Raw genomic sequence first — 26,105 nt, forward strand, 5'->3', positions numbered from 1 at the left:
ATGAAGAGGCCGACAGTTTTCCCAGCACAACTTAATTAAGTTGATGGCGGTCCGATGTCGCTCGCTTCTACTCATTTCTTGAACGGAAGCAATTTTCTCAGAAAACATAAACGAAAAGAAATGGGACAAAGAGAGCATTACGTTAACAACGAAAAATAAAAATAAAATCGATGACTGCGGGATAAAAAAAGAAATCTCGCAAAATAACAAATCATATTGTAACAGTTCTAAAAGTCTATCAAAGAGAATTAAAAGGAATTAATATTGCGTTCTGTGGACGTAGATAGTGACTGCAGATCCCTTTAAAGTCTGTCTAAGCGAGGGGGGACCTTGATGTCAGCGGAGGTGCGACGCTGTGTGTTTCCTCGCGATACGAGGCTTTAAGTCGCGAACAAAAGATTATTGATATATTACAAGATAACGGTCAAAAGAGCAGCTATTTAGACCTGCATGAACAAAACCCGACAATTACGCGATGTCAAATCATACTGTTCCTACAACTGACGTACAAATCTCGCGAGAGGTTGTCTGTAACGCATGTGAATTCTTGCCGATATTTGACTTATTAGGAAATGGAAGTAAAATATTAAGACTCTGGTCGCAAATATGGGTAAAAGTTGTAGCGGATATCATTTCGAAAATGGGGATCTATTTCTGCTATTTGCATCGGTGTAAATTTTCATGATGGAGCCGGACATGGTCGAAAAGAAGGAAAATGATATAAAGGAACTAAGCGCCGCGGAGGAAGATGTTGATGTGAAGACTTCCGGTGGACATCATTCGACTCCGGAAACGTCCGAAAAGAAAAAGAAAGTCGGCAGTTACATACTAGGAAAAACCCTCGGGGAAGGATCATTTGCCAAAGTTCGTCAAGGCATCCATTTAATAGCACATGAAAAGGTACGAGGAACATGCACGTGTACATCGTATGTATTTTGAATTTGAGAGAGTGAGCAAATTCTTTGTTTCTAATGGAGCTTAAGATATTGTGGTTTCATCAATTTTCTTGGCATCAAATTTGATGATTGTGACGAAAATCAGTTTCGTTGAAAATTTTTCTATGTTCATCCATACTGAGCAAAAATTGCACTTCGTTTTATAACGTGATTTCATGGTTGGAAAATAACGAAAATTGCTATTCAGCGAAAAATAATGAATCCATATTTGATTGTCATTTCCATTTGGAAATAAAAGTGTCGGAATGCAAACCGAACTGCTCGCGAACAATAAACTGCACTTGTTCATGTTACATAGGTTTTAAGGATACCAGGTAATTTGTCAGTAGCAGGTAACAAGGCAATCAGTCGTACGATATCAATGTGTCATATAGAAATATGTTTACTGTGAAATAGATAGATTAACAGAGAAGAGATACCCAGTACCAATGTTAACTGTCAATAGAGCCATTCACTATACCCAGTACCAATGTTAACTGTCAATATAGCCATTCACTATACCCAGTACCAATGCCATTCAGTGGAACTGTTCAACTCCTTGCTTGTGAAAGTCCTTGAGGAAAACAAGTAACTTGCAATTACGTCATCTAAATAATAAAGATTTGTAGTGGGTATTGTACAGGTAGACAAAACACATCAATTCAATGTGAAATATCAGTATATTTCGTCAATTCATCGTAGCGGATAAGACGTATTCTGAGAATATGCATTCTTAATTCAAAATCGAATATTAACCGTTTAAACATACGGCACATTTACCTTCTTCAAAAACATGCAAAGAAATTGACGGGTGAATAAACAATTGACTTTTCTGAAAGATATGATTTTTTTTATTGTTGCCATTTCATATTTCTGCATCATGTTCCATCTCTCTTCATTATCTGTCCGTCACGTTATATAACAAGAATATTATATTGAGGTTTTTCAAACGATTTCTATCACGGCAATAAGGCAATAATAAAAAAGATATTATCAATGTTTGATGAATATCGGAGTCAGAGAGCTCACCGAACATTTTTTCTTTGGGTCTCGTGCACCCTAGTATGTTTTAAATGAAGGACGCGGCTACATTTTTAAGGGCATGATATGAGTGTTAGTTTAAAGTTCTAAATTATATTTTAAAATTGCCTTTATCAACTGCGAAAGACTATCATAAGTGGACACTTCTAAACAAGTGGCACGGTTTTATCATTAGTTTTATCAGCGGTTAATTTAACAGGTGACGAATTGGAGCCGGTAATTTAACTGTAGAATTTGGGTTTGTTTTGACATTTTTTCTTATCGTCTGTGGTTCATCCCTAAGGATTATATTTTACATGTCCACTTTTAATCTCAGATAAGAAAAACATCGACGTTCGAGATGGTCGTTAGACAACACGCCCCTTTGTATGAAATTTCAAGTTTTTAAAAGATTCATAAACAAGGGAGGCTTTTGACTTTTAGTATAAGGCCGTGGATTTAAATCGTACAAATCGTCAATCGACATTCACACAGAGAAACACTGAAATCGATTGTATATAAAAGTACACACAAAGACAAAATACATTGACTTTCAAAGATGAACAGTCTCAGCGAAGGTTTATTTAGTATTGCAGAACACTTCTTTTTCATTTTATATTAGTGAAGTACGAAGTATTTGTTGTTTACAAGAGGAAAGTGATTGCTCAGTTCCGTTATCGAAGAAGCCCCCCCCTTCCCCCCTAATGTCACACAAAGATGCTCGAGTTTTCAACTTTTTGACATGTATTCATAAGGCAGATACCGCTAGTTTGTTTATCAGTGGAAATGAGGACAACAGGCTGTTAATAAAAAAAAGATTGGGAGGCATATGTAATGTATGACGTATCATTGGGAGGCACATGTAATGTATGGGTGACGTATCATTGGGAGGCACATGTAATGTATGACGTATCATTGGGAGACACATGTAATGTATGGGTGACGTATCATTGGGAGGCACATGTAATGTATGACGTATCATTGGGAGGCACATGTAATGTATGGGTGACGTGTCATTGGGAGGCACATGTAATGTATGACGAATCATTGGGAGGCACATGTAATGTATGGGTGACGTATCATTGGGAGGCACATGTAATGTATGGGTGACGTATCATTGGGAGGCACATGTAATGTATGGGTGACGTGTCATTGGGAGGCACATGTAATGTATGACGAATCATTGGGAGGCACATGTAATGTATGGGTGACGTATCATTGGGAGGCACATGTAATGTATGACGTATCATTGGGAGGCACATGTAATGTATGACGTATCATTGGGAGGCACATGTAATGTATGGGTGACGTATCATTGGGAGGCACATGTAATGTATGGGTGACGTGTCATTGGGAGACACATGTAATGTATGGGTGACGTGTCATTGGGAGACACATGTAATGTATGACGTATCATTGGGAGACACATGTAATGTATGACGTATCATTGGGAGGCACATGTAATGTATGACGTATCATTGGGAGACACATGTAATGTATGACGTATCATTGGGAGACACATGTAATGTATGACGTATCATTGGGAGGCACATGTAATGTATGGGTGACGTGTCATTGGGAGGCATATGTAATGTATGACGTATCATTGGGAGGCACATGTAATGTATGACGTATCATTGGGAGGCACATGTAATGTATGGGTGACGTATCAATAAATTCAAATTCTAATCAACTTATGCCGGACCAGATTATAATGAAGGCGCTGAAATGAAGTCGAATAGCACCATGGATGTGGCGACGGGGGGGGGGGGGACTCTCTCCAGGCACTCACAAATGTAGAATACACATACACCCGAACCGAAACATAGATATTTAATATCGATAATTAGAAATAAAAACACCTCAAGTCGATTTGTAAAACATGATTATAAAACGACATTTCACTGTCATAGGACCTAGCAAAATTGCGGCAATATATATATATATATTTATCATTTTGAATGCAATGAGTTTTATTATTTTTTCACTACTTAGAACAGTCCCCATTGAGATTTGATAGGTGTCTAGTTTAACAGTTAACAGTTAACCTACATTTAACTTAAATCTAAACATAGCCATTTATTGAGTCAGTGTTAACATGCCTCCACACAGGACCATTTCATTAAATCGTTCCGATTTTTACGATAAAGAGATTTAATTTAAATAGGACGGATTGTGGTTTAAATTGATAAAAATGACGATTTGATACGTCGTATTCGGCTCAGAGTTGGATTTCAGGACAAATATAAGACTGACATACTTTCTAAAACAAGTAAGTCATTTCTATACACAAACCTCATAACTCAGTACAAACGCCGATAAATACACACATAGATAAATACACACAAATAAATACACACTTCATAGCTGTCACCTCTATACATACCTCATAGATGTCACCTCTATACACACCTCATAGCTGTCACCTCTATACATACCTCATAGCTCTCACTTTTACACACATCTCATAGCTGTCACCTCCATATACACACCTCATAGCTCTCACTTCTACACACATCTCATAGCTGTCACCTCTATATACACACCTCATAGCTGTCACCTCTATACACACCTCATAGCTGTCACTTCTATATACACACCTCATAGCTGTCACTTCTATATACACACACCTCATAGCTGTCACTTCTATATACACACACCTCATAGCTGTCACCTCTATACACACCTCATAACTGTCACTTCTATACACACCTCATAACTGTCACTTCTATATACACACCTCATAGCTGTCACTTCTATATACACACCTCATAGCTGTCACCTCTACACACCTCATAGCTGTCACCTCTATACACACCTCATAGCTGTTACTTCTATACAAACACCTCATAGCTGTCACTTCTATATACACACCTCATAGCTGTCACTTCTATATACACACCTCATAGCTGTCATCTCTATACACACCTCATAGCTGTCACTTCTATATACACACCTCATAGCTGTCACCTCTACACACCTCATAGCTGTCACCTCTATACACACCTCATAGCTGTCACTTCTATACAAACACCTCATAACTGTCACTTCTATACAAAGACCTCATAGCTGTCACCTCTATATACACACCTCATAGCTGTCATCTCTATACACACCTCATAGCTGTCACTTCTATACAAACACCTCATAGCTGTCACTTCTATATACACACCTCATAGCTGTCACTTCTATACACACCTCATAGCTGTCACTTCTATATACACACCTCATAGCTGTCACCTCTATACAAACCTCATAGCTGTCACTTCTATACACACCTCATAGCTGTCACTTCTATACATACCTCATATCTGTCACTTCTACATACACACCTCATAGCTGTCACCTCTATACAAACTTCATAGCTGTCACCTCTATATACACACCTCATAGCTGTCACCTCTATACACACCTCATAGCTGTCATCTCTATACACACCTCATAGCTGTCACTTCTATACACACCTCATAGCTGTCACTTCTATATACACCTCATATCTGTCACTTTTATACACACCTCATAGCTGTCACTTTTATACACACCTCATAGCTGTCACTTCTATACACACCTCATAGCTGTCACCTCTACACACACTCACCTCATAACTGTCACTTCTATATACACCTCATAGCTGTCACTTCTATACACACCTCATACCTGTCACTTCTATACACACACCTCATAGCTGTCACTTCTATATACACCTCATAGCTGTCACTTCTATACACACCTCATAGCTGTCATTTCTATACACACCTCATAGCTGTCACTTCTATACAAACCTCATAGCTGTCACCTCTATACACACCTCATAGCTGTCACTTCTATATGCACCTCATAGCTGTCACCTCTATATACACCTCATAGATGTCACTTCTATACACACCTCATAGCTGTCACTTCTATATACACCTCATAGCTGTCACTTCTATACACACTTCATAGCTGTCACCTCTATACATACCTCATAGCTGTCACCTCTATACACACCTCATAGCTGTCACTTCTATATACACCTCATAGCTGTCACCTCTATATACACCTCATGGCTGTCACTTCTATATACACCTCATAGCTGTCATTTCTATATACACCTCATAGCTGTCACTTCTATATACACCTCATAGCTGTCACTTCTATATACACCTCATAGCTGTCACTTCTACACACACACACCTCATAGCTGTCACCTCTATACACACCTCATAGCTGTCACTTCTATATACACCTCTTAGCTGTTACTTCTATATACACCTCATAGCTGTCACTTCTATATACACCTCATAGCTGTCACTTCTATATACACCTCATAGCTGTCACCTTTATACACACCTCATAGCTGTCACTTCTATACACACCTCATAGCTGTCACCTCTATACACACCTCATAGCTGCCACTTCAACACACACACACCTCATAGCTGTCACTTCTATACACACCTCATAGCTGTCACTTCTATACATACCTCATAGCTGTCACCTCTATACACACCTCATAGCTGTCACTTCTATATACACCTCATAGCTGTCACCTCTATACACACCTCATAGCTGTCACTTCTATACACACCTCATAGCTGTCACTTCTATATACACCTCATAGCTGTCACTTCTATATACACCTCATAGCTGTCACTTCTATATACACACCTCATAGCTGTCACCTCTACACACACACACCTCATAGCTGTCACTTCTATACACACCTCATAGCTGTCACTTCTATACACACCTCATAGCTGTCACCTCTACATACACACCTCATAGCTGTCACCTCTATACACACCTCATAGCTGTCACCTCTATATACAAACTTCATAGCTGTCACTTCTATACAAACACCTCATAGCTGTCACCTCTATACACACCTCATACCTGTCATCTCTATACACACCTCATAGCTGTCACTTCTACATACACACCTCATAGCTGTCACTTTTATACAAACACCTCATAGCTGTCACCTCTATACACACCTCATAGCTGCCACTTCTATACAAACACCTCATAGCTGTCATCTCTATACACACCTCATAACTGCCACTTCAACACACACCTCATAGCTCAGTACAAACACCGATAAATACACAGAACTAAATACAACCAGCTAAATACACGTAGATAAATTCACACAGCTAAATACAAACATAGATAAATACATACAGCTAAATACACAGATAGATAAATGCACACAGCTAAATACACACATAGATAAATGCACATAGATGAATACACACAGATAAATACACACATAGATAAATACACATAGATAACTACACACAGCTAAATATACACATAGATAAATACACACACAGGTATATACACACATAGCTAAATACACACATAGATAAATACACACAGCTACTTACACACATTGATAAATACATACCAATAAATACACACAGCTAAATACACACATAGATAAATACACATAGATAAATACACACATAGATAAATGCACATAGATGAATACACACAGCTAAATACACACATAGATAAATACACACAGCTAAATACACACATAGATAAATACACACAGCTAAATACACACACAGGTATACACACACACAGCTAAATACACACATAGATAAATACACACATAGATAAATGCACATAGATGAATACACACAGCTAAATACACACATAGATAAATACACACAGCTAAATACACACATAGATAAATGCACATAGATGAATACACACAGCTAAATACACACATAGATAAATACACATAGATAAATACACAGATAGATAAATACACACAGGTAAATAAATACACACATAGATAAATACAAACTGCTAAATACACACAGATAAATACAAACAGCTAAATGCACACAGATAAATACACACATCTATATACACACATAGATAAATACATACAGATAAATACACACAGCTAAATACACACATAGATAAATACATACAGATAAATACACACAGCTAGATACACACAGCTAAATACACACATAGATAAATACACACACAGATAAATACACACAGCTAAATACACACATAGATAAATACACACATAGATAAATGCACATAGATGAATACACACAGCTAAATACACACATAGATAAATACACACAGATAGACACACGCATAGATAAATACACACACAGATAAATACACACAGCTAAATACACACATTGATAAATACATACCGATAAATACACACAGCTAAATACACACATAGATAAATACACACATAGATAAATACACATAGATAAATACACACAGCTAAATTCATACATAGATAAATACAAACAGCTAAATACACACATAGATAAATACACATATAGATAAATACAAACAGCTAAATACACACATAGATAAATACACACAGGTAAATACACAGATAGATAAATGCACACATAGATAAATACACATACAGATAAATACACACAGCTAAAGACACATATAGATAAATACATACAGATAAATACACACAGCTAAATACACACATAGATAAAAACACACAGGTAAATACACACAGCTAAATACACACATAGATAAATACACATAGATAAATACACACAGCTAAATACACACATAGATAAATACACACAGCTAAATACACACATAGATAAATACAAACAGCTAAATACACACATAGATAAATACACACAGATAGACACACGCATAGATAAATACACCCCCATAGCTAAATGCACACACACTCATACCTAGATGCACACATCCTCATAGCGAAATACTCACAGATAAATACACACAGATAGATACACGCACAGATAAATACACCCCCATAGCTAAATTCACACACTCACTCATACCTAGATGCACACATCCTCATATCTAAATACACACAGATAAATACATACAAATAGATACACGCATAGATAAATACACCCACATAGCTAAATGCACACACACTCATACCTAGATGCACACATCCTCATAGCCAAATACAAACCCCCTCATAGCTACATACACCCTCTCATAGCTAAATGCACAAACTCTCATAGCTAAATACACACACCCTCATAGCTACATACACACATCCTCATAGATATATACACACACCCTCATAGCTACATACACACACCCTCATAGCTATAATACACACACCCTCATAGCTACATATACACGCCCTCATAGCTACATATACACACCCTCATAGCTACATACACACACCCTCATAACTATAATACACACACCCTCATAGCTAAAAACAAACACCCTCATAGCTATAATAAACACACCCTCATAGCTACATATACACGCCCTCATAGCTACATATACACACCCTCATAGCTACATACACACACCCTCATAGCTATAATACACACACCCTCATAGCTAAAAACAAACACCCTCATAGCTATAATAAACACACCCTCATAGCTACATATACACGCCCTCATAGCTACATATACACACCCTCATAGCTACATACACACACCCTCATAGCTATAATACACACACCCTCATAGCTACATACACACACCCTCATAGCTATAATACACACACCCTCATAGCTAAAAACAAACACCCTCATAGCTATAATAAACACACCCTCATAGCTACATATACACGCCCTCATAGCTACATATACACACCCTCATAGCTACATACACACACCCTCATAGCTATAATACACACACCCTCATAGCTAAAAACAAACACCCTCATAGCTATAATAAACACACCCTCATAGCTACATATACACGCCCTCATAGCTACATATACACACCCTCATAGCTACATACACACACCCTCATAGCTATAATACACACACCCTCATAGCTAAAAACAAACACCCTCATAACTACATACACACACCCTCATAGCTATATACACACACCCTCATAGCTACATACACACACCCTCATAGCTAAATACACACACCATCATAGCTATATACACACACCCTCATAGCTAAATACACACACCCTCATAGCTACATACACACACCCTCATAGCTATATACACACACCCTCATAGCTATATACACACACCCTCATAGCTATATACACACACTCTCATAGCTATACACACACACCCTCATAGCTATATACACACACCCTCATAGCTATATACACACACCCACATAGCTACATACACACACCCTCATAGCTACATACACACACCCTCATAGCTATATACACACACCCTCATAGCTATATACACACACCCTCATAGCTAAATACACACACCCTCATAGCTACATACACACACCCTCATAGCTACATACACACACCCTCATAGCTATATACACACACCCTCATAGCTATATACACACACCCTCATAGCTATATACACACACCCTCATAGCTACATACACACACCCTCATAGCTATATACACACACCCTCATAGCTATATACACACACCCTCATAGCTATATACACACACCCTCATAGCTATATACACACACCCTCATAGCTACATACACACACCCTCATAGCTACATACACACACCCTCATAGCTACATACACACACCCTCATAGCTATATACACACACCCTCATAGCTATATACACACACCCTCATAGCTATACACACACACCCTCATAGCTATATACACACACCCTCATAGCTAAATACACACACCCTCATAGCTAAATACACACACCCTCATAGCTACATACACACACCCTCATAGCTATATACACACACCCTCATAGCTATATACACACACCCTCATAGCTATATACACACACCCTCATAGCTACATACACACACACCCTCATAGCTATATACACACACCCTCATAGCTAAATACACACACCCTCATAGCTACATACACACACCCTCATAGCTATATACACACACCCTCATAGCTATATACACACACCCTCATAGCTACATACACACCCTCATAGCTACATATACACACCCTCATACCTACATACACACACCCTCATAGCTACATACACACACCATCATAGCTAAATACACACACCCTCATAGCTACATACACACACCCTCATAGCTACATATACACACCCTCATACATACATACACACACCCTCATAGCTATAATACACACACCCTCATAGCTACATACACACACCCTCATAGCTATATATACACACCCTCATAGCTACATACACACATCCTCATAGATATATACACACACCCTCATAGCTACATACACACACCCTCATAGCTATAATAAACACACCCTCATAGCTACATACAAACAAGTCATAGACACACGTAAATCAATATACTTAATACCTGAATGCACTCGCTCCGCCTCTAAACCCCGAAACCAAAGACCCGGAAACATTATGTTTTGGTTACTCTATTCTTTTGTCGGAAAATACAAACTGATTAACATTGTGTACCTGGTCAGGTTTGATTTAATGTTCTGCGCCAAACACTAAAACAAAGGTGAACCCATGTTTTCTACAGGTTCTATAACTCAGGAAAAGCGGTGTTTGATAATCAATATAGCCGATTCTGCTGCATGATTTCTCGTCTGTTTGACCCCTATTTAACCTCATGTTACTGTATATATGTAAATATGTAGCATGTACCCCATGTACCATTCCATGCTTTGAACGAAATAAACTGATCTGAAATTCTATACAGAACTAATTTTCAGATATTTCAATAGGTGGCCGTGAAAGTTGTGTCAAAGAAGGCCCTGTTGGTCCGTGAGTTTGTCCGTAAGAACGTCAGGCGTGAGGCCATTGTCTTACAGAAGTTGTCCCATCCGAACATCATCCGGATGTATGAGGTGATGGAAACTGAGAATTCATATTACCTCGTTCTGGAATACGCTGACTGCGGGGAGTTCATCAAGTACCTGTCCATCAAGTAAGTCTGTATAAAAAATCTGTATAATAAATACCTGTATAATAAAATACCTGTATCATAAAATACCTGTCCATTAAGTAAGTCTGTATAAAATATCTGTATAATAAAATACCTGTCCAAAAATGTATGTCTGTATAAAATACCTGTCTAATAAAATACCTGTCCATTAAATAAGTCTGTATAAAATACCTATACATGTACATATGTATTATAAAATACCTGTCCATTCAGTAAGTCTGTATAAAATACCTGTATAATAAAATACCTGTATAATACAGCAGCAGAATTTACTAACAAAAGGCAATTATATAATTTACAATTAATAACTGAAAGAAAATTGTAACAATAGCAAAATACTAACTTATGGTAGTTAAACAATAAATATGAAAAATCCGTGCCGAACTCAATATACACACACAAAATAGAAAAATCCAAAATCCTAGTTCCCAGTTATGAAAATAATCCAAAAATGCCTAGAAGTGCCTAACCAGAGCTATTTTCAATCAGGGTTTTTCAGTGTATTTATAATAGGAATGAATTTTCTATTACACTGAGTGGCCAAAAGTATTGCAACAAACATGGCGGACGTCATCACAATGTAAATAACAGCTGCATGAAAAAAAAACTTTCAATGAAATAAACATTATTTATTTACCATTTTTTTCTAGTATTTTGTTGCAAAGTCTTTCTGAATAATAACTTGTCGTAGTCTTGAAGATATTGAAGCATGGAAGCTACGGATATATGTTTGAGAGAGGTCATTCCAAATTTTTGTCACTGCAGCCATTAGGTCATCCCGGTTTTTAATATCATCAAACTCACGGGACAGTTTGATTTTGATACAACGCCAGACATTTTCAATGACATTAAGGTCCGGGGACTGTGCAGGCCAGTTGAATTTTGGAATACCGTTTTCTTATTTCCAAGTATTGGTCTGTCTAGAGGAGTGGGGGTGGAATTATCGTCTTGGAAAATAAATTGCTGATTTCCAAAAATTTTGCTAACAACGGGCCATAAGTGATTATCTAGCAATTCAATATACCTTGCTGAGTTTAGATTTCTATCAACAGATACACGAACACCAATACCATAATAGGTAATACACCCCTAAAACATACAACTTACTCTCACGGGCGTTTTGCGTTGGTTCAGACGGTAAGGTTTCCTCTTCTCGGACGATTTTCTCCACAAACTTACAGAGTTATTTTGTCCAATGACTACCTGTGTTTCGTCTGAGAAAATAACTTTCTACCACTGTTCAGGTTTCCAATGTCTTTTCCTCGGCACCACAAAATTCGGCGTTATTTGTTGACTTTAGCGATTGTAAGCGTTTTCTGAATTTTGCCTCTCCTGTATCCTTCCTGGTGTAACTTACGACGAACAGTTCTCATGGACACATTTGTACCTTCATTCCTTTTAAAAGTTGATGTGATGTCTTGAAGAAATTGTCTTCTGTTAGTTTTCAGAAAGCGATAAAGTTTCCGATCACCCCTCCCATCTATCACTCGGGGCCTTCCTCTCCGGGGATCGTTTTTAACACTTTCTTTTTGACGGAATGTTTTCAAAACTCGTCCAACAGGGCTTCGATGGATTCCCAATGATTCACTAATTTTGTTGTCATTAAATCTCTTTGAATTTAGAATTACAATTCTTTCCTTTGGGTCCTTTGACAATTCTCTCGACATTGTTTTCATTCGATACCTTACCGGAAATCGTCTGCTACTTTGAATTACAAACGGTTCCCCATATAATTCGTACCCTAGTTAACTCGCATACCTGACAGTGTAATGATTCCGGATATTTGAGGTACGACCATGCGGAGTTCTCAATTAGTCACTTTCCATCACGTGATCTAATTTGTGTATAAATACCGAGACTCCGCAGTCGTCTGTGTCATTCAGATAGAAGACCCAGCCAAGTTGAGAGGACGAGAGTATGGGTATTAATAAAGTATTCATAGTAAACAATTCCTCGCCCGTTCTTACAGTTAGAGAGTGAATTTGGAAGGCCATCTGAAGTCTGGCCTGCCACGAATAGGTTGACCTCCAGTAAAGAGGCTAGCCATAGTTCGTTTTTGGTATCGTCCGCATTGGCTGAACAGACCGTCGTTCAGGCCGCTATACTCATTGTCCGTCCTGAATAAGGCGTCCTACAGTGAGTGTAGTGGTTGAAGGGCTACCACATATACTGTCCGTCCTGAATAAGGCGTCCTACAGTATATGGGGTAATCCGAGGGCGACTGGGCTCTACATTTTGTTAAGTTAGCACTACCAGTTATCGTTGCTTGCCTCTGATTGATATAGTGATTCTCTGTTTGATGATAATTAACCTAGATAAGGTTAGGACATATTTGTATATTTTGGCAGTCCACTAAAATCATACCAATTAGTTTAAATTAGTTATTGTTGAATACCCCAAACCCTGGAATTGACCAGGTACGATCCCAGAATTTAATGAAATACGTTACAACATCACGACCCAATCTTAAATTGTGATGACGTCAGCCATGTTTGTTGCAATACTTTTGGCCACTCAGTGTACAATCTTGAAAGACAATGATGCAATAATTACGTCATCTTTCTACTAAAGAGCAATCTAGAACAATCTAGGTCACAGGTGTCAATTTAGTGCAAGTAGTACACAGCAAATAAAATACCTGTATAATGACATATCTGTATGATAAAATACCTGTTTACTAAAGGGGTCTATAATAGAATATCTGTCTATCAATTCAGTGATATTGTATAGACAAATGTCCTGTTAGCAATTGATCCTGATGAAACTTGTCACAGTGTACTGACAGTGTACCAGTCGTAATTTTAATCAGATCGAAGCGATGGTCAAAATTTCTCCCACAATGCAATATGTTTTTATGTCTTATCTTTTGGTTTCACTATAATCTTTAAGGAGGAAAGAGGAATGTAGTTCAAAAAAATTCCAATGACGACTCATTTATTTAAAAAATAATTACCCTGATATCAAAGAAATGTTTTTGTCAAATTCTTTTGACAAAATACAATGTTATTTATTTCAGAAAATGTCTACCGGAGTCCGAGTGCAAGAAATACGCCCGGCAGATAGTGTCTGCAGTGGACCACATGCACGTATCAAACATCATACACAGGTAAACAGGCTATTGTTAACATCACACACAGATAAAACAGGTTATTGTTAACATCATACACAGATAAAACAGGTTATTGTTAACATCATACACAGATAAAACAGGTTATTGTTAACATCACACACAGGTAAATAAGTTAGTGTTAACATCATACACAGGTAAACAGGCTATTACTAACATCATACACAGATAAAACAGGTTATTGTTAACATCATACACAGATAAAACAGGTTATTGTTAACATCACACACAGGTAAATAGGTTACTGTTAACATCATACAGGTAAACAGGTTATTGTTAACATAATACACAGGTAAACAGGTTATTGTTAACATCATACACAGGTAAACAGGTTATTGTTAACATCATACACGGGTAAACAGGTTATTGTTAACATCATACATAGGTAAACAGGTTATAGTTAACATCATACACAGGTAAACAAGTTATTGTGAACATCATACACAGGTAAACAGGTTATTGTTAACATACATAGGTAAACAGGTTATAGTTAACATACATAGGTAAACAGGTTATAGTTAACATAATACACAGGTAAACAAGTTATTGTGAACATCATACACAGGTAAACAGGTTATTGATAACATCATACACAGGTAAACAGGTTATTGTTAACATCATACACAGGTAAACAGGTTATTGTTAACATCATACACAGGTAAACAGGTTATTGTTAACATCACACACAGTTAAACAGGTTATTGTTAACATCATACACAGATAAAACAGGCTACTGTTAACATCAGACACAGGTAAACAGGTTATTGTTAACATCAGACACAGGTAAACAGGTTATTGTTAACATCATACACAGGTAAACAGGTTATTGTTAACACCATACATAGGTAAGCAGGCTATTGTTAACATCATACACAGATAAATAAGGTTATTGTTAACATCATACACAGATAAATAAGGTTATTGTTAACACCATACACAGGTAGACAGGTTATTTTTAACATCATACACAGTTAAACAGGCTATTGTCAACATCATACACAGATAAATCAAGTTATTGTTAACACCATAAACAGGTAAACAGGTTATTTTTTAACATCATACACAGTTAAACAGGCTATTGTTAACATCATACACAGATAAGTCAGGTTATTATTAACACCATACACAGGTAGACAGGTTATTTTTAACATTATACACAGGTAAACAGGTTATTGTTAACATTATACACAGGTAAAAAGGTCATTGTTAACATCAAACACAGGTAAAGAAGTTATTTTTAACACCATACACAGGTAAACAGGCTATTGCTCACATCATACACAGATAAACAGGTTATTGTTAACAACATACACAGGTAAACAGGTTATTGTTAACATCATACACAGATAAAACAGGCTATTGTTAAGATCATACACAGATAAAACAGGTTATTGTTAACATCATACACAGTTAAACAGGTTATTACTAACATCATACACAGGTAAACAGGTTATTGCTCACATCATACACAGATAAACAGGTTATTGTTAACATCATTCACAGGTAAAACACTGCTATTGTTAACATTATACACAGGTAAACAGGTTATTGCTAACATCAGACACAGGTAAACAGGTTATTGTTAACATCATACACAGGTAAACAGGCTATTGTTAACATCATACACAGGTAAACAGGTTATTGTTAACATCATACATAGGTAGACAGGTTATAGTTAACATCATACACAGGTATACAAGTTATTGTGAACATCATACACAGGTAAACAAGTTATTGCTCACATCATACACGGATAAATCAGGATACTGTTAACATCAGACATAGGTAAACAGGTTATTGTTAACATCATACACAGGTAAACAGGTTATTGTTAACATCATACACAGGTAAACAGGTCACTGTTAACATCATACACAAGTAAACAGGTTATTGTTAACATTGTACACAGGTAAACAGGTTATTGTTAACACCATACACAGGTAAACAGGTTATTGCTCACATCATACACGGGTAAACAGGTTATTGTTAACATCATACACATTTAAACAGGCTATTGTTAACATCATACACAGGTAAACAGGCTATTGTTAACACCATACACAGGTAAACAGGCTATTGTTAACATCATACACAGGTAAACAGGTTATTGTTAACATCATACACAGGTAAACAGGTTATTGTTAACATCATACACATGTAAACAGGTTATTGTTAACATCATACACAGGTAAACAGGTTATTGTTAACATCATACACCGGTTAAACAGGTTATTGTTAACATCATACACAGGTAAACAGGTTATTGTTAACATCATACACAGGTAAATAGGCTATTGTTACCATCATACACAGGTAAATAGGCTATTGTTAACATCATACATCGGTTAAACAGACATTATACCCGGGTTGCTGTTAACATTTTAAACACGTAAGTATTTTGCTATATATCAACTGCACATTTCCCTAGATAATCACCAAGCCATAAATGTTCGTCAGTTCTCTGGGAAAAACTACAAAATGGGCAACAAAATTTAATCATGGTGTCATTATGAACCCCTGCAGGATTTGCACTTGAGCAACTCTGTCACACGTACATATCAAATTGATATCTTATTTCTGAAATAAATCGATACCTCGAACCCATCGATGGAATAGCTATATCTTTGGTGATTGAAATGCTGTGATTTAAACTTTTTTTCAGACATTTTGAAAACTTAGTGAAAATAACCTAAATATATTAATAAGCAATTTAGCGAATAATGATAAAATTTTCTGTTAACATGTCAGTCATTTTCATCAGACGGACTAGTCATCACAATCTAATATATGTAATCATCAGACAAACTAGTCATCACAATCTAATATATGTAATCATCAGATGAATTAGTCATCACAATCTAATATATGTAATCATCAGATGAAGTAGTCATCACAATCTAATATATGTAATCATCAGACAAACTAGTCATCAAATCTAATATATGTAATCATCAGATGAAATAGCCATCACAATCTAATATATGTAATCATCAGACAAACTAGTCATCACAATCTATTATATGTAATCATCAGATGAATTAGTCATCACAATCTAATATATGTAATCATGAGATGAATTAGTCATCACAATCTAATATATGTAATCATCAGACAAACTAGTCATCAAATCTAATATATGTAACCATGAGATGAATTAGTCATCACAATCTAATATATATAATCATCAGACAAGCTAGTCATCACAATCTGATATATATAATCATCAGACAAACTAGTCACCACAATCTAATATATGTAATCATCAGATGAAATAGCCATCACAATCTAATATATGTAATCATCAGACAAACTAGTCATCACAATCTATTATATGTAATCATCAGATGAATTAGTCATCACAATCTAATATATGTAATCATCAGACAAACTAGTCATCACAATCTAATATATGTAATCATCAGATGAATTAGTCATCACAATCTTATATATGTAATCATCAGACAAACTAGTCATCACAATCTAATATATGTAATCATCAGACAAACTAGTCATCACAATCTAATATATGTAATCATCAGACAAACTAGTCATCAAAATCTAATATATGTAATCATCAGATGAATTAGTCATCACAATCTTATATATGTAATCATCAGACAAACTAGTCATCAAAATCTAATATATGTAATCATCAGATGAATTAGTCATCACAATCTAATATATGTAATCATCAGATGAATTAGTCATTAAAATCTAATATATGTAATCATCAGATGAATTAGTCATCAAAATCTAATATATGTAATCATCAGACAAACTAGTCATCAAAATCTAATATATATAATCATCAGACAAACTAGTCATCAAAATCTAATATATGTAATCATCAGATGAATTAGTCATCACAATCTAATATATGTAATCATCAGATGAATTAGTCATCAAAATCTAATATATGTAATCATCAGATGAATTAGTCATCACAATCTAATATATGTAATCATCAGACAAACTAGTCATCACAATATAATATATGTAATCATCAGACAAGCTAGTCATCAAAATCTAATATATGTAATCATCAGACAAACTAGTCATCACAATCTAATATATGTAATCATCAGATGAATTAGTCATCACAATCTAATATATGTAATCATCAGACAAACTAGTCATCACAATCTAATATATGTAATCATCAGACAAACTAGTCATCACAATCTAATATATGTAATCATCAGATGAATTAGTCATCACAATCTAATATATGTAATCATCAGATGAATTAGTCATCAAAATCTAATATATGTAATCATCAGACAAACTAGTCATCAAAATCTAATATATATAATCATCAGACAAACTAGTCATCACAATCTAATATATGTAATCATCAGATGAATTAGTCATCACAATCTAATATATGTAATCATCAGATGAATTAGTCATCACAATCTAATATATGTAATCATCAGACAAACTAGTCATCACAATATAATATATGTAATCATCAGACAAACTAGTCATCACAATCTAATATATGTAATCATCAGACAAAGTAGTCATCATAATCTAATATATGTACTCATCAGATGAATTAGTCATCAAAATCTTATATATGTAATCATGAGATGAATTAGTCATCACAATCTAATATATGTAATCATCAGACAAACTAGTCATCACAATACAATATATGTAATCATCAGACAAACTAGTCACCACAATCTAATATATGTAATCATCAGATGAATTAGTCATCAAAATCTAATATATGTAATCATCAGATGAATTAGTCATCACAATCTAATATATATAATCATCAGACAAACTAGTCATCACAATCTAATATATGTAATCATCAGACAAACTAGTCATCACAATCTAATATATGTAATCATCAGATGAATTAGTCATCAAAATCTAATATATGTAATCATCAGATGAATTAGTCATCACAATCTAATATATGTAATCATCAGATGAATTAGTCATCAAAATCTAATATATGTAATCATCAGATGAATTAGTCATCACAATCTAATATATGTAATCATCAGACAAACTAGTCATCACAATCTAATATATGTAATCATCAGATGAATTAGTCATCAAAATCTAATATATGTAATCATCAGGCAAACTAGTCATCACAATCTGATATATATAATCATCAGGCAAACTAGTCATCACAATTTAATATATATAAAGTTTAATTCATCATCTACTTTGCTTTTCAGGGATTTGAAATTAGAAAATTTTCTTCTTGATGGAAATTTGGATATCAAAATAATTGGTAAGTTTTCTTTTGGTGTAAACGTATTACATGTAAAATCCCCCTTTGAACCTCGTGATAAGGAAATGATTACTTTCAGGCTTATATGATAATAATTGATATCGTACATCCGGGGTCATGAATATACGATTCCACTCTTCTAATCCGACTTCTTTGACAAATTAAATGATCATGCAATGCTGACTTTTCTATAGTGGTAATTAAGGTAAATATGGTAATCAAGATAAACATACGGTACCTATGATGCTTAATGCTTACAAAGAAATCAGCATTGATTAAAAGAGCAAACTATTAAACTAATGACACGAATTATTAATTTTATGTAATAAAATGTCAGAAGAAACAGATCACAGAGAAATGAATGATCCACGTTTGCTTGTTACAGACTTCGGCCTGAGTAACGTGTTTTACGGCGAGACCTCGCTGTCCACTCAGTGTGGGTCCCCCGCCTACGCCGCCCCCGAAATCCTCAACAACCAGAAGTACGGACCCGCCGTGGACGTCTGGAGCATGTAAGATCACAGAAAAAGTTCAGCATTTAAATTCAATCTCAGTAAAAGATAAGTACTCTAGAACCCATAGACGTCTGGAGCATGTAAATTCAATCTCAGTAATCAACAATAGCACGTGATAAACATGTTTAATGGCTTTGGTCAGATTACGTTTTAAACACCGTGAAGCGATTGTTATATAAAATGTAGATATCATCCATAATCTGTTCACAATAATTTCATTCTTTATAATTCAATTTTTAAAATTTCTGATGTAGTTTATCTCGTTTGTATGGAGACGAGTGTGACGCGGAGGGATATCTGTTATACAGTATACTGAAAATCTATATCGTGACTTCATGTGTGACGCGGAGGGATATCTGTTATACAGTATACTGAAAATCTATATCGTGACTTCATGTGTGACGCGGAGGGATATCTGTTATACAGTATACTGAAAATCTATATCGTGACGTCATGTGTGACGCGGAGGGATATCTGTTATACAGTATACTGAAAATATATATCGTGATGTCATGTGTGACGCGGAGGGATATCTGTTATACAGTATACTAAAAATCTATATCGTGACGTCATGTGTGACGCGGAGGGATATATGTTATACAGTATACTGAAAATCTATATCGTGACGTAATGTGTGACGCGGAGGGATATCTGTTATACAGTATACTGAAAATCTATATCGTGACTTCATGTGTGACGCGGAGGGATATCTGTTATACAGTATACTGAAAATCTATATCGTGACGTCATGTGTGACGTGGAGGGATATCTGTTATACAGTATACTGAAAATCTATATCGTGACGTCATGTGTGACGTGGAGGGATATCTGTTATACAGTATACTGAAAATCTATATCGTGACCTTATGTAAGGCAGCCAAACGTGTATCGCACGGAAAAGAAGCTAACTAATGTGTATTATAACTAATGTGTATTATAACTAATGTGTATTATAACTAATGTGTATTATAACAAGTTTAAATTGGATTATTGAATATTGTTATCACTGAAATTAAATAACAATGCATATGGAAAAATGTGATGCTCTATCTGTATGTAGATAGAGTGTTTTCTTTCTCAGTATTTGACATGTTAAAGTCACGGCTACAGATATCTACCGAGGCTTCTATTTTGTAGAGGAATTTGTTCTGTATTTACATAAATCTACAGAAGACGTTCTATTTTGTAGAGGAGTTTGTCGGGCATGCTCTCTCTGATCTGTATTTACATAAATCTACAGAAGACGTTTTATTTTGTAGAGGGGTGTGTCTGTTCGGCATGCTCGTTGGCTCCCTTCCGTTCGTTCCCCAGCCAGCGAACAACATCGCCCAGCTTCATTCTCTGATACTGAAGGGATGTGTGATCCCTGATACCCTGAGTGAAGGTTACAATCATTTCATACATATGTCGTATTTCATCCTCAAACTGTAGCTTGGTAATGAGACGCAATTCTGGATTTTTAATTTGGCAAAGACAGACTCTGGAATGGATTATACTCCAATTGACCTTTAGAAAAATATTGATGTTAGATAGAACTCTTATTGGCAGAAATTACATCACGTTTCCCACCACAAATCCCATCCAATCAATTGTCCTTCAGAGGATCTAGGATATCTAGATATTCATCGCTGTAGAACGAATTCTATATGCAGAATGGCTTTAAGAAAGTTGATAATTTCTATGTAGTTAGAATTTTCTACGCGTTAACCAGCCGAGACTTTCGTTATCACAGTACGGAAGCCTTTAATAATCTAATATTACTTAGAGGTGTCATTGAACATCAATATCAGACGACATTTTATATCAATATCAGACGACATTTTAATCAGAAAACAAGCACGCGGTTCTACAGCATACCCAAACATAGGAAATAGGGATTCGTGCCCGTTAGAGATATAAGGTTGGAAGTAGCTGTGTATGACAATTTTTTTTTATTTTCTATAGAATGCAGGGATTTACTTCAAACAATGCTAACAGCCGAACCCAGACGCAGAATAAAAATAGAGGAGGTTTTGGGACATCCCTGGCTCTTGGGAGAAAATGAGGAACCTGTATTTCGGCAGTCGACAGTTGCAAATCTTCTTCCGCTTGTGCCACAAGCGTCTGTGATAAATTACATGACAAAGATGTTTGATTTCAAGGAGAGTGAAGTGTTGAACGCCCTCGGTGAACGTAAAGTGAATTCAATAGCCGCGACGTACTATCTGCTGAAGAAAAGATTCGACTCCGGGCTACACTTAGTGAGTTTTCCTCAAGGAATGAGAAATCATAGACGGGAGTCTTCCTTCTCTACATTCAGCATTGAACTTAATAGCAGAAACACGACATCATGCCCAACGAAAGACCAGCGAGGGGAGACTACTGAAACAAAGAAAGTTACATCGGGTGAAATCAAACACAATAACTATAGGAGCTATCTGCAGTACTTGAAAGTGTCCAGGGAGAGGACAAATGCTTTCTCCAAGAACATTTTCCTACGACGACAGAAAACGCGAAGCTCGCTCATGAGATCGTATAACAAAGTAGAAAAGAACGATAACTCTGTTCCCGATCTCATCACATCAGAATCCACAAAACCCGATTTTAGACTTACCTATACCCCTATTCATGCCGATGCTTTGTTTGAATGGGATAAAGAAGGTTTGGTAAGGAGAGAGCAGAAGAGGATGAGACCAAAACCACTGGAGACATTTTGTAAAGAAAAGCCAAAACTTCCAAATAGTCAAAACTTGCAAATTTTACCAATGATGGTAACCGGTGACAAAAAACGCAGTCATATCGTATATTCTCCTCCCCCTCCTCCAAATACGTCTCTAGGCATGCGTGATCTAACACCGCCGAATACGTCACACGGCCGGAGAGCTTCACGAGGAATAACTCTTGATGATGTTTCAGAAAATCAGACAGAATTCTACACTCCAACCCCACCAAGGACCGCGCCTTCATTAAACTCCAGAGCCAGTATTTCTATATTAAGTCCAAAACAAAATTCAGAAATAGAAAATGTGGGAAATAATTCTGACGACGAAAAGCCTGATCTTGCCTTAGTCCTGGCCGACCCCTGCTCACAGGAAATATGGGGGTCTTTTCAGAAACACAAAGCTAAATTGATAAAAAGTGGAGCAATATCTTTGAAACGGTCTAAAACTGTGTATGCCAACCCGATTTCGTCTCAAAAAATGTTGACTCCTAGAGACCAGAAAGCTTTAGAAGACGGGAATAAGACACAGATTGTTGGTAAAGGTAAGCGGCCCGGGGCTACTTGTATGTCTCACCATGTATAACACTGACATGACGTCATACATTAATCTTTGTCATTTATGTCACGTGAATGTTTACACATCATACATCTTTTGGCAGGACGCCTTCTTCTAGAAAGAAGTTCTACTCGGATAAGTGTCGGTTTCTCAGACTTCCAGAAACCAACTACCTATACTCCAGAATACATCAAACCAAACACCGCAATCGGCACTGCGAGACAGGAGTTACCAGAAGTGATTGGTTCCGCAAAATCTCGAGCCCGATCGGAAATTATTGACCTTGATAGAAAAGCTGTACCGAAGTTACCGCAAATGACAATTGGGCCGATACGACAAGAAAGAGAGCCCGAGATAGAAATCCCCGATATGCCCCCGTCGCCTGACGCCTATGAACGTCTTATTGTGGAAGATGAAACTCCAATGATGCGCATCAGAATCACGAGTTCATTAAAACACTAATCATCGATATAATTCTCATCAGAATCACGAGTTCATTAAAACACTAATCATCGATATAATTCTAAATCTACTGTGCACTTTATTTAGACAAATGACTTAATAAATTCCATGTTCCACTTTTGATTTGCTTCTATCTGTAGGGGTGGGGATGTATTAATGTAACTTCTATCTGTATGGGGTGGGGGTGTATTAGTGTTACTTCTATCTGCACGGGTTGGGAGTTATGTCCAAGACATGGTGTTATGTCGATATCGATGATATCAAATCGATGTCGAATCATGATTGTCAACAAAGTATCCGTTGCAAACATTTTCCCGTAATTCAAGCCTATATGACCTTTCATGACATCTCAGTTTATATAAATAATCATATTCTTTTCAACATAGCATAGGGTCGCGCATATGGTCAATTAAATTATCATTTGTGTACTTATTTTACCTTGCTGTCGATATCGACGACATCGATGATATCGTATCGATATCGAATCAATATTGTTAAACAATTCGTTATGACTGTCCTAGCTACTATATTTCTTTACACTTGTGTATAAATTTCGCTATGTTGCACTAAATGAGTTTCCCTTACTGTCGATATTGTCGATATCGTATCGATATTGAATCGTTACCGTTTCAAGACTTTGTTGTGACATTCTACCAACTATATTTCTTCATTGTTGTTTGTCTGTTTATAAATTTAACACTGACTGAGATTCCCTTGTTGTCGATATCGACGATATCGTGTCGATATCGAATCATGATTGTAAAACAAATGGTTGTGCATGTCCTTGCCTGCATCATTCTGCTAATTGTGCAGATGTTTAGGTAATTTGCATTATCAAAGTATCCCTTGCTGTCGATATCGTCGATATCGACGATATCATGTCGATATCGAACCATGATATTTATAAATTTTTTGTGACCATCCTTGCCACTGTTTTTTTTTTTTTATAGATGTGCATGTGTTTAAGCATTTTAAATTGATTAAGTTTCTATTACTGTCGATATCGTCGATATCGACGATATCGTGTCGATATCAAATCAGGATTGGTAAACAGTTGGTTGTGAACTTTTTGCTACTGTCCTTCTTTAAACTTGTGCCTATGAATAGAAATATCGCATTGCCCAAGTTTTCCTTATTGTCGATATCATCGATATCGACGATATCGTATCGATATTTAAAAAAAAAAGTTTAGGACAATGAATACATTGTTTGGAGTTAACTCTAAAAATCTGCATGAACCTCGGGCAGAATTCTTTAAAAATTCACAAAACACGATCGATATCGATACAATATCGGAACAGTTTTGTCGATATCGACGATATCGACAAAGCACCCGGCGTCATTTATGATGATTGACTTCAACAACAAAATCCATACAACTATCGATATCGATACGATATTGAACTGATATTGCCGATATCGTCGATATCGACATGATAGTTAGTCTGTGGTAAATTTTCAATATTTATTATTTCACAAATCTCAGTCAATTACAAAAACTCCATATAGTTGATATCGAAACGATATCGACACGACAATGTCGATGTCGTCGATATCGACATTACACTCGGTCTTGGACATGTATGCAGGGTGGGGTGTGTTAGTGTGACTTCTATCTGTACGGGGTGTGTTAGTGTGACTTCTATCTGTACGGGGTGTGTTAGTGTTACTTCTATCTGTATGGGGTGTGTTAGTATTACTTCTAACTGTACGGGGTGTGTTA

The 26,105-nt window shown here is 36.2% G+C and overlaps 1 protein-coding gene across 3 annotated transcripts; it reads left to right on the forward strand.

Moving 5' to 3' along the window:
- The first annotated feature begins 294 nt into the window (after positions 1-294).
- Positions 295-24,503, forward strand: LOC125676945 (hormonally up-regulated neu tumor-associated kinase homolog A-like). 3 transcript variants are annotated; one of them, XM_048914818.2, is made up of 8 exons: positions 295-900; positions 11,544-11,746; positions 14,781-14,870; positions 20,093-20,148; positions 20,534-20,660; positions 21,923-22,047; positions 22,608-23,906; positions 24,024-24,503. In XM_048914818.2, exons 1-8 carry the CDS (start codon positions 682-684, stop codon positions 24,380-24,382), a joined length of 2,478 nt encoding a protein of 825 aa, XP_048770775.1. In that variant the 5' UTR covers positions 295-681; the 3' UTR covers positions 24,383-24,503. The 3 variants fall into 3 exon arrangements, with proteins under 3 accessions (XP_048770775.1, XP_048770776.1, XP_048770777.1); XM_048914819.2 differs by having other exon boundaries at positions 856-926; XM_048914820.2 differs by lacking the exon at positions 295-900 and adding an exon at positions 4,064-4,227.
- The last annotated feature ends 1,602 nt before the right edge of the window (positions 24,504-26,105 follow it).

Source organism: Ostrea edulis, chromosome 3 (genome assembly GCF_947568905.1).
Source record: "Ostrea edulis chromosome 3, xbOstEdul1.1, whole genome shotgun sequence".
Taxonomy (NCBI): domain Eukaryota; kingdom Metazoa; phylum Mollusca; class Bivalvia; order Ostreida; family Ostreidae; genus Ostrea; species Ostrea edulis.

Coding starts and splice junctions, on each gene's coding strand:
- LOC125676945 (XM_048914818.2), top strand. CDS start 682: ATGATGGAGCCGGACATGGTCGAAAAGAAGGAAAATGATATAAAGGAA. Junction 14,871..20,092: donor GTATCAAACATCATACACAG/GTAAACAGGCTA, acceptor TTTGCTTTTCAG/GGATTTGAAATTAGAAAATT. Junction 23,907..24,023: donor GACACAGATTGTTGGTAAAG/GTAAGCGGCCCG, acceptor ATCTTTTGGCAG/GACGCCTTCTTCTAGAAAGA.